This window comes from Octopus bimaculoides, chromosome 6, assembly GCF_046866305.1.
Source record: "Octopus bimaculoides isolate indiv1 chromosome 6, ASM4686630v1, whole genome shotgun sequence".
Lineage (NCBI taxonomy): Eukaryota > Metazoa > Mollusca > Cephalopoda > Octopoda > Octopodidae > Octopus > Octopus bimaculoides.
Genome location: NC_142933.1, coordinates 108,739,174 through 108,756,138, shown reverse-complemented (window position 1 = coordinate 108,756,138; position 16,965 = coordinate 108,739,174). Strand labels below are relative to the sequence as shown.

Genomic DNA, 16,965 nt, shown 5'->3' with positions numbered 1-16,965 from the left:
GGAACTGCACTGCACAGTTGGACAGAGCCTGAGACCACATGGTTAGGAATCAAGGTTTTTAACCACACAACCATCTCACATAGGTAAAAACTGTTGGATCTATATTTTATTGGTAGCCATTCCAGAATTTATCAAAAGTTAAGAAGTGATAAGAAACTCTCAAGAGAGCTAATCAGCAGAAGGTCTTCAGGGGAGAATCCCCAACTCAGACAAGTGTTTCAGCCTTTAACTTCCTACATTCTGAGGAGGCTAGGCCACATCCAGGTCATGATTCTTGGGTACTTTTTTGCTGGCTGACACTTTTTAGCCAGTTGGATATTAGAGGCTTGTGCATTTTAACTGCCTCTATTATAAATATCTATTATAAATGTTAGCTTTTTTTGGTCTAGCTTATCTTGTCCATTTGGATTCAGCAATTGATAATTATTAAACTGATGAAATCATTGTGATAATATCAATATTCTTCAATCAACTTTAAAAGATTCATATATTATTAACACCTGCCATGACTGGTGTGTTAATCAGGAGAGGTAAGAGCCATAACTGTTATATAGTCAAGAAGCCTTAAACATAAAACTATTTAATGCTTTAATTTTACACTGTCTCTTAATTTTCACTAAAAAAAAAAAATTGTGACATACTAGAATGGAATATACTCACGCTGTCATGCTAAAATACTTTGTCCCTAAGAGTTCATTACATTGTTTATTTGAAGAGGTATTATGACATAACTATATAGTGAAATAATCCCAGATAAAACTCTTGTCTCTAATATTGGATACATCTTATGTTAAGGAATCATCACAGATCACACAGCGACTCACTTCTTGAAAGAAAAGAATAGAGAGAAAGAAAGAAAACTCCAGACTAATGTTGTCATAAACAGATTTTTCACATAACTTCCCAACACTCTTCTTTGTCGTTGCTCCTCCTCCCGTTTGATCTGTTAACTCTTAACTCTCTTAGGTCAATCCCGACTGCCTTGATCTATGACTTATTTCAAGTATTACTGCCTGCATTGTCATCAACTAATTGTAATGTCACTCATTTCACTTCGTCGCCCTCACATGTTCTTCATATATCTTGAATGTCTTATAATCAGCTTGTGCTGTCTTATTGCCAGCCACATTATCTTCCTTCTTCAAACTTAAGTCTCTTTCTCATTCACTTCCTACATTTAGCAGATCATATTTCTCTTAATCCTCTCTGGCTTTTACAGTTTTTCTCCTTCCAATTACCAACTTAACATGCCTGACACTGCTGCACTTCTGACATATTTAACATATTGTAGTCCTTTTTAGATAAACAAAAAAACTCTGCTTCTCTAATTCATATTAGGACATAGTCATATAAGTTATCTGTTGATCTTTCAAATGTTGGTTTTACTTGTAGTCATTTGAAATATCGTTACATTTTCCTCCCCCCACTGGATGCACTGCTTACATGCCCTGTCTCTGCTTTTTCTTGCATTTATTTATATGTTACTAAGGGAATGAAGGTTGAAACCACTTTATAACCTTGCCATATTGTTCCCACCCACTCAGTTCAAGCCAATTCTTCCATTTGCAATCGTCACTTGTTTTTACACTGAGGACTAGGCATCTACATTTATTAGATAAGATAAAGTTTTCTTTTTTCTTTTTTATAGAAGCTGAAGATAAAGTAGAACCCATCTAAATAGACATTTAGCTTACTGTTTTGTAAAGAATAATGGGGGTGGGGGAAGAGAAAATACCTATCTTAAACATTAAGTTTACTGTTTTGCAACAACCAATTTCATTTATAACTCGGCTCTTGACTCTAAATAGTTTCTCAACAGCTGTTTCACTGGCAGTATAACAATGATGCTGTCAGGGTCATTCACCAAAACCAAACAAGGAAAAATGATCATGGATATGAAATGGACTAGACTAAATAATCATACCAATGATGGTGCTCCAGCATGGCCACAACCCCTGGTTGAAGCAAGGAAAATTATGTGTGCATGCACACACACAGATATGTTTAGTACACTCTGTAAAGTGGTTGATGATAGGAAGGGTACCCAGCTATAGAAAACACTGCCAATGTAGACATTGGAGCTTAATGTTGTCCCCAAACTCATTGGATCCTACAAAACCACTCCATCAGCACAGAAGGAAGATATTAAATGGTAAAGATATGTACATATATATCTACAGGGTGATTCAAAATTTCCGCACAGGAAAAATTAATTTTTCTATAGAAAACAGTTTTCAAGATTTTGATAAGTGTAACACATCCCAGCCACTACTGTCCTCAGTTCTAGTCCAAACCAAATTAGTAGCACCTATCAAAGTCCCAGGTATGGGTCAACTAGCACATTAAGGCCTGCCTGCCTGTGGAGACTATCATGTAGAAACTTTCATGGTTCAACAGAAAGGAAGTTTGGCTGCAGCAATGCATTGGAGAGAGATCAAAGTAAGGCAAATAAGACATCTTGGTCATCCACTGCCCCCATCCCCAGTCGCCTTGACCTGGTCTTGCCACTGGTTACAGACAAGAGAGTGAGGTTGGTGGTGTGCAACCCTTCTTCACTTTAAAGCTACCACTCATCCCTAAGGAGGACTAGATTGTCCTCATCATTCTTAAGGACGAACATGTGTGTGTGTGTGTGAAAAGTCACCATACAACAGGCTCTATATGGTTACCATTGTTTTGAATACACATTGTAATACGTTTACCCCACTCATTGTAATCTTGTAATAGCACATCTAGTGGTACGTGTGCAAATGAGTTGGTGATGCGTTCCTTCAAATGATTTATGTCTTTTATGTTTCCGCGATACACCATGCCTTTCAAACGCCCCCAAAGATAGAAATCAAGAGGGATCAGATTAGGGGATCTTATAAACTGTTTTCTATAGAAAAATTAATTTTTCCTGTGCGGAAATTTTGAATCACCCTGTAGATATATATGTACATATCTTTACCATTTAATATCTTCCTTCTGTGCTGATGGAGTGGTTTTGTAGGATCCAATGAGTTTGGGGACAACATTAAGCTCCAATGTCTACATTGGCAGTGTTTTCTATAGCTGGGTACCCTTCCTATCATCAACCACTTTACAGAGTGTACTAAACATATCTTTATGTATGTGCGCGCACGCGCACACACGTGTATAAAGCATGTACATATGTATACACGTAACCACTCAAACGCACGCATCGGAGTAATAGCCCTTTATTTCGCATAATGTGGGCTGGCCAAACACCTAAACATTAATATTTATTAACACATATAAATAAATATATTCTGATCTCCAGAAAAGCAAAAATGATATATATATAGATAAAATAAATTTTTAGTTTTCCGAAATTACTCGGAGAATGAAAATTGAAAATTCTATGGAAAATCATCATAAATGCAAAACTGGATGTAATGAAATCTCTTTGTTGCCGTTAAGAGCATATGCAAAATAAAATAAATAAATAAATAAATAAATCAAAGAGAATGATGTGTGTGTGTGTGTGTGTATGTATGTATGTATGTATATATATATATTCTGTTTTCTAAGAAATAATGTAAAAATCTTATTTGATTTTGTTTTCTGCGCCTTGTATAGGTCTCTCTTTCTCTCTACCATCTAATATAATCTCCTTCACATCCATGTTGCCTGATCGGAACATTGCTTCAGCCTCGGTATATGACTGGAACTTTATTTTATTATATCGATCCCAAAACGTTTAAAAAGGCAAAGCTGACCTCGGCACCTTTTGTACTCAAATAACAAATGAAGATTTTGTAACTCATCACTAGCTTTCTCTTGCCTTTATCTACATCCATTGTCATGTGCTTCCTTATCTTTAGAAATTCTAAAAATAACGTGGAGTTCTTTAATTGCAAATTCTTTCGATTGCATCTCGGTGTTGTTATCTTTTTCTATCTTGGTGGTCTCTCTCATCCTATTTATGCATGTTGCAGCTCTGAATTTAAAATGTCTTCATCGTTGAGGCCTCCACTTCATGCAAAATCAATGCAATTTACCTTCGTTCTGTTCTACACATTCCCAGGTGTAAACAAACCACATCGACTTATGAATGCCACGACCATCTAAATTTAGATTGAAATCTTAATTTTTTTTCGCCGTCTGTTATGTAAGCCACAATCCATATCATCTATATAACCACCATTTTAAATGATTGTTTTGTTTTGTTTTCCAATTAGGCGGGATATTTGGTTACTGCAATAATATCATCCACATTTCCATCTTACCCCCTCCCCTAAATCCCAATATGTATCCCTGGAGGTGTGTGTGTGGGGGGGGGACTGTTTCGTTAGTTTCCACTTCGCTTTCGTTTTCTTTACATTTTCATTGGACTGCTTGCAAACAGGTGTGTGTGTGTGTGCGTGCGCTGGACAGCGCAGTAAATGAGATTCATGTGCGCAGTATTCGCAAGCGCAATAACAGAGGTATTTCACCATATTTTCGCATGCGCGCGAGCGTGTTTTACACACCACAAATACTTGTGTGTATCGGCTGAAGACCCTGTGCACCCCACATGCAAAATTCAGTCTAGGAAGGGAGTGATTGATTCGACCAAAATAAAAATATTAATCCCTATGATATTGAGTCCTTTTTTTTTTGTCCGGTGATATTAGTTCCCTTTTTTTTTTGTCCGGCAATCAACACTAGCAGATACATGCATGCATGATATGTACCAACCCATCTGGAGCAAAGTATGGCTGAACTTCGGTTCCTAGGGATAGAACGCAAATCCTTAATTCATACTTAAAATGATCGCGATATCTAGAACCATAGAAATCCGCAAGACTTAAAGGATGAACAAATCAAGAGATTTTGCTTCACAATCTTGCTACCAAGCAGGTGGCCGGTCAAAATTTATTCTAAACTAAAAGGAGAACGAAAACATATACACAAACACACACACAGAGAATGGTCGCTGTAGAAAACTTCTGTTTACTATATTTCTTTAAATGAATTTTGCTTAGCCGTTGTGTCAGATACGTATCTCCCGGGAAATATATAGATTGAAGAAAATCGAGAAAAATAGAGGTAGAATTTCTGATTTGTTGGTTCAAGTGTATTTCTGTAATTGTTATATATATATATATATATATATATATATATATATATATATATTACGACAAGAATTTTGACAGATAAGTAGAGCTTGAGAGAGTGGCAGTGTTGACGGAATATCAAGAGATGTTACTCTCTCTCTTCTAATACTATAATATACATGTTAAATATGTTATCAGTTACTTATAACAAGACAGTTATCAAACCATTTCTACAACTGGCGTGCAAATGAAACCACCGTAGGCATTAAAAGCGAGTATCTGCCATTTGTAAACTGTATTTAAAAACTAAACTACTGTTCAGATCTCACGATTAGAGGGAGAGAGAGAAGCTTGTTGTTTACGAGAAGGTTTTAATGACCTGCTGCTGCTGTTACTACTACAACTACAGCCGCTACTGCTGTTACTACTATAACAATAGACGTCTTCTGGTTTTTCCTTTCCCCACCACCAGCTCCAATAAAAACTAGTCCGACCATTTGAACTTGCTACAGCTGCCAGGATGTACAACATGCAGCTGCACGAACCGACGATGACAGGTCGGTTTCGATGAGGGAGAAGGAAAGAGAGAGTGTGAGAGAGAAAGCGAGGCAGTGTGAGGGGGGAGGTTCCTTGTTCTATTTGTCAGTGCTTATGTATGTATGTATGTATGTATGTATGTATGTATGTAACTGCTCTTATTACCAGATCTGCTGCAATCATCATCATTATTATTATTATTATTATTATTATTATTATTATTATTATTATTGTTGTTGTTAGTATTAGCGTTAATGATTGACACTAGGCTGTCAGTTGCTTTGGCTCTGTTCTTATTACTACTACTACTACCACCACCACCTCAAATACTATTACTACTACTACCATCACTACTGCTACTACTATTACTACCACTAGTTTCACTCAAACATGGCGGATTGCTTTTGCTGATGTGCTGCAGTAGGAGAGCACCACCACAAGCAGCAGCATGTGGTAAATGCCTTTTCCTTTTTTTTTTTTTTCTAAACTCCCCTTAAAAAAAAAAAAAAAAAAATTTATATATTACATAAATATATTGTTATATTATTTCTTTATTCCCGATTATTGTTTATTGTTTTGGAACCGTGTACCTTTCAGAAATATCTTTGTAAGTCCAAGCAGTCATTCACATAGCAATGCACATCGCCCGTTCGTTGGGTTTTGTGCAGCCCCGGTGGTCATTCGTTTGTTACTCGATTGCTCTCCCTACCTTGGCTCAACACATCATCAAAGACGAACAACAACCACACCACCACCACCACCACAATATTGTTAATAATACTGTTATTACTGCTGTTGCTGGATCTGGAACACTAACTGCTCCAGGGATGTGTCCTTTGCTGTCCATGTCGACAATCGTGATGTTACCAAGAGAATAGATAATGGCTCAGGCGTTACTACATCTGATGAGCTGTTGTCATTTTCATTAGCTTGCTGCTATTGCTCAACTGGATTTATTTTCATCGCTATCACCTCTGTGTTAACCCCGTCAGGATAAATAATCTTTACAACTACTGCTACTACAAGCCCTAATTCCCACACTACTATTTATACTACTACTATTACTATTACTATTATTACTGCTGCTATACGGAGTTCTTTCTCTAGTGTTAGTTACTACTATGAGGTAGGTAGTGCTGGCTTTCGCGTTTATTTGTCAACTACTACTACTACTACTACTACTACTACTACTACTACACTCATCATATTACGCGGGTCACACATTAATTAGTATTATGCTAAATATTTTTATTAATTTTTTTAATCAACAAAAAAAAAAATGTGCCTTTCATTATTGTTGGTATTGCTGTTGTTGTTTAGTTGAATCTACAACGAATACAAAGCGAATAGTTGTAGGGATGGTTCAGATCTCCAATTGCCGACCTTTTTAATTCATTTCTTTAAGCCACACATACACATGTATACACACACACACACACACACACACACAACCATGCAACATATTCATACACACATATCCACAATCAAAAGCGATAGTGATTTGTTGTATCGGACTAGAAATACGAGCAGACATTGGTAGCAACCGTTACGCATGCGTGTGTGAATATATGTAAATTGCATGCTGACATGTGTCTACAAAGGTATACACACACACATACACACATACACGCGCCCCCCCCCGCGCACGCACAAACACGCACGCACACATCGTCATGTAATAATGGAGGGCACTGTGTTGTGAAAATTCAATTAAATGCCTTCAACATAATAATGACCACTCGCCCTTACTTGAAATTTTTTCACGTATTTTTATTCCCCCCCCCTCTCCCCCCACTTTTTATCTTCAACACTTCAAACATATTTTTGTAAAATTTATTTATGGTTGTTTTTTTTTAAAGCTTAATTTCTTTAAAAAAATATTTTATCACGATGGCAACCATCGCCGTCGTGGTTCTGGTTAGGGGAGAAAAAAGGCATTTTTATTTTATCTGCCGTTATTTCTTCCGTTTTCTTTGAAATGGAAACACATGTCTATGTATTTATAACGATCGATGGTAGAGTTGTTGGTGATGGAAAAGACTAAATCTCTTCTCCACTAATGGTTATATGCTGTTGTTGTTATTATAACATAGATCTTGGTATTGTTTTAAAATGGACTGTTTTTAAGTCTTAAATAATTCAGGCGCTGCTCTCATTATATTTACATGTTCGTGTTTGTCTGCAAGTCGATTTACATCAGATTTTTCGACGGATCTCAACTGCAATCCCCGCTACATTTAATATATTTATACACCAGTCATGACTGCACCCTTTTATATCGTATCTATTTTACTCGAATCTTACGTATTAGGGGGACCTAATTCACATTTTTAGGTTAATTATTTTGATTAATTGTCATTGAATTACCTAATTATTCATTCCATAAATCTATTTTTCTCTTTTTTCAATGAGAATCGGTTTTGAATATAAAACCAAACATCTAATTTTTATGGTGAGAGAATTACTGAGAGAAAATTCGGTCAATATCTCGATTTATTTGTTGTAAATATAAATCAGTGTTTGGACATCGTTTTAGATATTTATAAATCTGTTATTATTTTTCAATTAACTGATTGAAACATGAAATTGAATACTTTACCAATGCTCATTTCAATGTCAACATATAACCCATTTATTTCATTTGAAGTGAATCCCGATCATTTTATTTATTTATTTATATTTTTAATTAATCCGAAGATTAATCGGTGATGGATGCCTTCTTTATACTCCTTAGTTGCCTCGCTGGTTTTATATTTTATGAAAGCTCAATCACATATATATATATATATATATATATATATATATATATATATATATATATATATATATATATATATATATACATATATATATATATACATATACACACGATTGGTCGCACGAACAGTTACGATGTTTTTTCACGCTTTCTGTACGATGCATTCGAGAAATGATTGCAAACATTTGAACTAACTGGTGATTTGATTACAGATGTTATTACTCAGAGTATAAGGACGGAAATTGAAGTGATTGTTGGTCTGAGTAAGTTGAATTTCTGATAGTCTAGAACTGAGAAAAGAAACGTCTGCAAATCTCAATGTAATGTAATATTCTTCCAACAACATCCACAGCGTCCAGCCAGACTGGCGGGCTGCATCATATCTCGCAGACATTGAAGGGAACTCCTTTAAAACGAATAAACATTATGCAACAAGTTGATCGGTTTAACAAGGATATTTGGCAAACTTCCCTTATTATTATTATTATTATTATTATTATTATCACTACTAATTAGTAGTAATTATTTCTAATAATCAGATACTGTATATTAGTACGCAGATTCCTGGTTTTACTTGTAAACTTTGGTAAACCCGTGTAATCGTGAGACTTAAGATAACTTATTTGGGTTTACATTGCAAAAGCGAGGACGAACATTTAAGATTTTTAATGTTAAGTTGATAAACTCCACTAGTTAAAAGCAGTTGTCTAGGTTTGTTATAAAACTCTCCTGCTTACCTTTTTATTGGTGTTTATCAAGTTCTTCCACAAGAAATCACACAAATGATATTAATTACATGATTTGAAGTTAGCATCTGTAGAATAAAATTAATTCTATTCTTTAAACACACACCCCTAGTTTCACCGTTTTTGAAAAAACAAAAAAAAAAAACAAAACAAAACAAAACAAAGAAAAAGACACCCTAATCTTAATATATTTAAATGAATGAACAGGAGACTGGCTTTTTCTTTTTATTTCATCGGCTCCAGGCTAAAAATAGTTTAATGTCTATCCTTATCCTTGATTTTTTTTTAAAGACATCTCTTTTATAGGTGAAAATTATACAAATAAAATATAGATATTTGATAGAATGTTTAGAGATACCAATATTTTCTGGAGTATAGTTGGTGTACACACACACACACAAATTGTATTTGGCGATTGCGTTTGAAACGGAAGGAAGCAGCAATAAAATGGGGTGGCGGGTACATCAAGCAGATGAAGGTATATTAATATATTTAATGATTGGTGAGTGTTTTGTTGCATTCCAGGGGAATTCCCTTAGAACGAAACAGTAAGAGTCACCTCGCAGTAAAGAAACAGTAAATTTGTGTGTGTGTGTGTGTGTCCCCACTTCGCACACAATATTCAGTATGTTTATAAACACTCATACATGTATACATTTGTGTGTGTGTGTGTGTGTGTGTGTGTATGCACATACACTGTCACATATATATAATTCCGAATCATTCTATTTAATCATAAATGCATGTATGTGTGTGTATATCAAATACCATTTTTCAGAGAAACTATTTTTGATATGCAAACCACCAAGGAAAGAAAACTGCAATTCATTCATAAAATCGCTAGTTGCTAAAGGAAGTTACGTTTGGACGTAGTTTTTATGCATATATTAAAATATGCCACAGATCAGTAGCATATGCATTAATTTAATTTTTTTATAGTGCCTCAAATATGTTCGGCTTAAACCAGTAGACACTGGCAACTAAACACTTTAATTTTGCAACGGTGTGTGTGTTGTTTTTAATGTCTGCTTATCCATGCTGGCTTTGGTCAGAAACATTTTCTGCTGCTGGATGTCCTTCCTGTCACCATCTGTCACCCGTTTCCACGTAAAATAATGTTTTCATGGCAGATTGAAAATGAAGGACACTACTTTTTAACACTGCAACAAGAAGACACCCACATGCACACACGCACCCGTTTTCTTTCAGTTTCTGTTTACCAAATTCACCCACAGGGCTTTGGTCGATCCAAGTCTATACCAGAAGACACCTGCTCAAGGTGCCATACAGTAGGACTAGACCCAGGACGAAATGGTTTGGAAGCAAGCCCATTAACCACACACACACACACATACACACACATACACACACACACACACACTTAATAACTTAATATTTCTATATAAGTTTTCCTATCTACCCTAATTTACACTAGTAAATTCAAAAGTAGTGTATGAAGAAACAGCGTTAGAAATCTTATGAAATTACTCCAGTAAAAAGGACAAACTCGCATCCAACCTTTTAAAATATATATATATATATATATATATATATATATATATATATAAATAAATAAATAAATAAATAAATAAAAGTATATTAAAAATATATATATAATATATATATATAAATCTTTTAAAAATATATATATATATAAAAATCTTTTTATATGTGTATAAATCTTTTTAAAAATATGTATATATAATAAACCGTTTAAAAAATATTTATATAAAAGTATATATAATATAAACCTTTTAAAATATAAAAGTATATATAATATCTAAACCTTTTTAAAAAAGATATAGAAAAGTACATCATATATAATATATAAACTTTTTAAATACACACACACACACACACACACACACACACACACATTGAACGCATTCATCTGGTGAAGATTCACTTTATACTTAATATCAAATGTATATATTGTAATATTTTTTATATTGTAGTTTCTGCATTATGAAAGTTTGGTTAATTTATATAGGAAATGTGGTCTCTTGTTTTGACCTTGCAACAATTTTTGCAAAATCTTTTATGTTATTTTTGGGTGTATTCAACTTTAAGTTAATAATCAATAAGCCAGTGAACTATAAACAAATGAAGGCAAGTTTAATTGCAGCTAGTGTTTAAGACAAAACATAATATTTAAAATAGCATTATACTGTTAACTGCTCATCTATATATATATATATGATCCTCAGCATTAAGGATCCTCACACCTTAACTAAATGGAATTTCTCTCATTATTAGAGAAACAGCAAAAATTTTGTTTTAAGTTTGTTTTTGTTGACTTTGGTGACTTTTCACCAATTTTGGTTGCTTCTATCGTTCGTCTGGCCCTTTTAATACCAATCTGCTTTAGGCCAACCCTGGTTCAATGGTACAAAACTTTGTGATCTAAATTAGAACATTCCACTAAAATTTCATGTTATTTTGCAAACAATTAATAATAAAAATTGTTATTAATTGTTTGTAAAATAATGTGAAAATTTTTTTTTTCTTTCTAAATTCTTTATATTCCAAATTATTTGAAACAAAGGCAGTTTATTTCAACAGGAATTTGGTAACAAAAATGTTAATTCTTTTCCTCTTACTTTGAAATGGTAATTTGGGTTACCATTTGAATTCTTGCAAACTCTTGACTCCTGGATTGTGCTTTATAATTTCATCTCACTGGCTAAAACCTGCAATAATTTCTGTTCCATAAATTTTTTAGAATATATGCATATGTGAGTGGAGTGGAGTGGATGTCTTCATGAATGGATGTGTGCATGTGTAAACCATATTTGCTTGTGTATAAGTTACACCCCTTATTTAGTGCTATATCATGGTACAAATTCTTTTTCCATCATAGTATTAGCTTTGCTCCATGTATAAAGTTGCACCCCAGTTTTTTTCAGTAAAAACAAGTACAAAATATGCAACTAATATTCAAGTAAATAAGGTTATTTAGCCGATTTCTAATATTCTAATCCCATAGTTGTTTAGAAACAGTTGAAATAGCTAAATGCTCATCTTCATTCATATTTAGTCTCTAAAATAATTCTCCTACCGTCTTTTTTTTATATATATTTTTTTTTCTCGCTATGAATGCCAATGTTCTAAATATTTCAATTGCCAACTAAATACAAGCCAGTAGAAGCTGAAGAAAAAGAAAACCTGTAGATTGTACACCCTACCTGTGAACAAAACTGAGTGTGCAGATAGATAATTTAAAGATACACACATTATTTTCTTGACTAGCTATTTCTGAAATTATTAGTGAATTTTGGCAGAATTGTTGGAACATTGGAATGAATGCTTAGACGCATTTCTTCTGGCTCTTTTACATTCTGAGTTCAAATCCTGCTGAGGTCAACATTGCCATTCATCTCTGGGGTTGATGAAATTAAGTACCATTCAAATACTGGTATTCATTAACCCACCTCTATTACTATTGCTATTAAAGCAGGAAGCTGGCAGAATTGTTAGCATGCCGGGCAAAATGCTTAGCGGTATTTTGTCTGCTGTTATATTCTGAGTTCAAATTCCACTGAGGTTGACTTTGCCTTTCACCCTTTCGAGGTCAATTAAGTACTAGTTACGAGCTGGTGTCGGTGTAATTGACTAAACCCCTTCCCCCAAATTCGAGGCCTTGTGGTCCCAGTAGAAAGGATTATTATTATTATTATTATCATCATCATCATCATTATTATTATTAAGACAGCAAGCTGGCAGAATCGTTAGCATGTCGGACGAAATGCTTAGCAGTATTTCACCCTTCGCTATGTCTTAGTTCAAATTTCTCTAAGGTCAACTTTGCCTTTCATCCTTTCAGGGTCAATAAATTGAGTACCAGTTGAGTACTGGGGTCGATGTGATCGACTGTCTCCCTACCCACAAAATCCAGGCCTTTTGCCTATAGTAGAAAAGATTATTATTATTATTAGACATTGTCATTTTATACCTTAACTCAGTAGTTCACAACTAGGATCCATATGGACCCTTGGGAGTCCAGATACGATTTTGTTGTTGAAATTTATGTGACATAAATTGGCCTAGTTATTTTAACCATATTCTAACAATTTTTTTATACAATTCCTATTAATATTTAATTCTAAAAATATAATAGGATTTTATTTAAACATCAAATGGCTATGAGGGTCCAGTAGAATAGAATAAGAATTAAAGGGGTCATTGGGCAAAAAAGGGTTTTGAGAAACGCTGTTTTAACTAAAAACATTATGTATTATAGTGTATTTGTGCCCGTGTGTGTGTGTTTCTCCAAAGTTATGCAAAAACGATTTTTATCCTGTTTTACAAGGTTTTCTTTTGTGACTATTTTACAATGTGAAATAATAATAATTATTATTATTATTATTATTATTAACTAGTATCTACCTGTGGAAAATTCACAGGTGATAAATATTCAGTTTTATAGTAAATTGCTTTGAAAAGAATTCATTGAATATAATATAATCCTCTTTATCGTTTAATAAAAACAACAAAATATACTTACAGATATGTATGTGTATATGTGTGCGCATGCATGCACACACATGTTCAATTTATAAATGGATAGTGAAACTTATGTACGTTTCTGTTCAGTTTTCAACTTGAATAGACTGGATGTTTCCACAAAATATAGTGAAAGTAACAGCTAGATATATTTCCTTGAAATTCAGACATTGTGAAAGTGTGGTGACAGCTAAATTAACTTTGATGTGCACACACATCAGAACTGGTGATGGATAAAGAGATGGGTGAGAAACATAATTAATATTTAGTACATAAAGTAGTGAATCTTATAAGATGAACAGGTTTTAATCTAACTTAATCCAGCTTGAGTTTTCTCTGTTTTGAGTAACAAGTTATTTGACTAATTTTGCCTTTCATTGACAACTTAATAATAATAAAATCATCATTGTTGTCGTTTAATGTCTGCTTTCCATGCTGGCATGGGTTGGACGGTTTGACTGAGGACTGGTGAGCCAGAAAGCTGCACCAGGCTCAATCTGATCTGGCAAAGTTTCTACTGCTGGATGCCCTTCCTAACGCCAACCTCTCTGAAAGTGTGGTGGGTGCTTTTACATGCCACTGACATGAGGTTCTGGCAACAACCACGCTCAAAAGGTGTTTTTTACATACTACCTGCACGGGAGCCAGTCTGGCGGCACTGGCAATGACCACGCTTGAATGTTATTTTTCATGTGCCACCGGCACATGTGCTGGTAAGGCAACTATCATGCTTGAATGGTGCTTTTTACATGCATATTTAAAATTTAATATACATGATGGTGTAAAAAGCTGAACTGGGAGAATGTAAAGACAACATATTTTTAATTTAAAGTTTGTGAATAAAAACTTTATATTATTTTTGGGAAATATTCGAGTATTGATTATATATTTTAAATATATTTAGAAATGTGAAGCAGGGATGGAGCAGGGCAGGTGATATTTTGATTTCAATCAAAATTATCACATCCAGTTTCTGCCGATAAACCCGATATGGTGTTGTAAAATATCTTTTCTAGCTGACCTAGTCATAATTTTGTACACAGATTTACCTTTAACAAATTTTAAAAACCATATTCCTTTTGTATTTCAACAGAAATATGGTTTTCAAAAATGCCTGTTTTCAATTAATTTTTGAAAATAATTAAGACTTTAGGAAGATAACTTTGTCATTATTAAGCTGATGTTTAGAACATAAATTAAACATTGAGCTTTTAAACTAACCAAATATTGTTTCAAGCTCAAACTGATGAGATCTGGCCTCTCCTGCCTACCTTACACTGTCATTCTAAAAATATGCAATCACATCAATGAAGTCGCAAAGCTATCAGATAATCTACGATGAATTCAAAATAATGTGAATAAATAAGTATTACATTTGGCAGAGTAATTTGAATGTGAACGGATTAACATGGAATTTTCATGGAAGGTTTTAGTTTCGATCAGTTCAAAACAGGAAGTTTGTATTGTAGATCCAGGGATGGTCACAAATGGATTGGCATCAAAAGCATTTTCCCTATGGAACATATTTGTACTGGTTATTTTGTCCTAAATTTATATTTGCATCCATGTTGAAGCACGCTTTATTGTGTATTTCTTTGTCAGAATAAAACTCTTCATTTCTATTGTTCTAGTGACAGTTTAACTCTGTGTGTGTGTGTGTGTGTCTGTGTGTCTGTGTGTCTGTGTGTGTCTGTGTGTCTGTGTGTGTGTGTGTGTGTTGTAGTCTAGGGCTTAAGTTTCAGGTTACTTTCTTCCTATTGCACTGTTCCAAAGGAACAACTGTACAACAGAAATGATGCCCAAAGTTTTTGTTTCAAACTTCATTTTCCTAATAACAAATCCACTTCATAAACAAATGAGTTTCTCAATATTTTTGTAGTTGCTGTCTTTTATATCCTTCATCCATCTCCTACTCTTTCTTAATGCTCAGTGTATAAACTTTCCAAGAATTTAAGCACTGCTTACCAGAGTGCCTGCTCTGAACAACTTTGAAAACAAAGAAACTAACAAGAAAAATCTCCTCTTCCTCAATATTGCCTCCCTCCCCCACCCCCACCACTGCCAACTATATTGTTTCTTATTACATCAGTGTTTTCTCTTCAACAGCTATACGTTTCACTACTGGCTATGTATGACTAGACAACTGGAGTTTTAGTACATGTTATTGGTGTAACAAATTCTTCCACTGTATTCCCCCCCCCCAAAAAAAACAAGCAAATCTCTTTATTACATTTCTGGGTGTGTCTTCTCCACCCACCCCACACCACTCCAATCCCCAGGTGATTCTGTTATCAAAAAGGGTTAAGGGCACAATGTCAGCAGCAGACCTGAAAGGTTGTCCTTTGAACCAGTAGATGTACGCATTTTTTCTGTTTCTACACAAACACTCCACAGTATTGTGTTATGTGTCTGGTTGTATATTTTGTTAGTTGATAATGCTGTACGGATACTACTAACTGGTTTTTATTGGTAATATCAGAATGTATTATTTGCTGTAGGTCAACTTGATCCTTGATGGGTTTTCTGGAAAACTCGATATGGTGTTTGAAATGGTCTTTAGCATCAAGCTTGGGTTGATCAAAGAATATTTATATACTAAGTATGAGTAAAAAATATAGGGTGGGTGTGTGTGTGTAGATGTTGCTGGGGAGTGGAGAAGTTTGCTTTACAACTGGATGGTTTCAAGTTCAGTCCCACTGCATGGCACCTTGGGCAAGCATTTTCTGCTATAATTTTGGGCTGACCAAAGTCTTGTGAGTGTATTTGGTAGATGGTAACCAAAAGAACCTGCGATGTAGATATTGAAACTGAAACTAAGTATCTGAGTATTATGTTTGTCACTGCAAACCTCAGGTGGGATTGCAATAGATTGGTGACAAGAGGAGCATCCAACTGTAGGAAATCTCCTTCAATAAACTCCATCCAACCCATGTGAGCACAGAAAAGTGAACACTAAAATTATGATGATGATGATGTGTGTGAGAAATAAAAAATGAGTATTGAGTGGAGTGGACTTTGGACATTTTTCATGTTTTCTGTTTTCTATGTATTTTGTATTTGTGGCCAAATTTTAGTCTAAAAATAGTTTTAATGAAATATTAACAATAGATTAGCATATATGCGACCAAGTTGTTCCATTAAAAGCACTAATATCATTGTATCGAAATTTGAACATTAGCGAGTAGTGGTTACAGTTTTATGTTTGATAAAGCGTTCTTGGACAATGTGATGGTTACATAATTTAATTTATTTCTAAGTCTGTTACAAGCCCAGTAAGCTTTGGAGTTGCATTAACCAATCTCAATATTTTCATCTTAGTCTATTATGCTAAGCTAAAATATATGATCTCTCTTCCTCTCTTTCATACAAGTAAAATACA

At 34.3% G+C, this 16,965-nt stretch overlaps 1 protein-coding gene across 5 annotated transcripts in view; it reads left to right on the top strand.

Moving 5' to 3' along the window:
* The window catches only part of LOC128248022 (uncharacterized), a 251,462-nt gene that overhangs the window by 128,587 nt on the left and 105,910 nt on the right, over positions 1–16,965 (top strand). Inside the window, exon 1 of one of the 5 annotated variants that reach the window (XM_089354403.1) lies at positions 5,801–6,032. The exons of 3 other annotated variants lie outside the window; for them this stretch is intronic. In XM_089354403.1, the coding sequence (XP_089210529.1) occupies positions 5,834–6,032 (199 nt within the window). In that variant the 5' untranslated portion in view covers positions 5,801–5,833. Of the gene's footprint in view, positions 1–5,800; positions 6,033–16,965 lie in introns of those variants that run through there. One more of the 5 variants, XM_089354402.1, reaches the window with a different exon arrangement.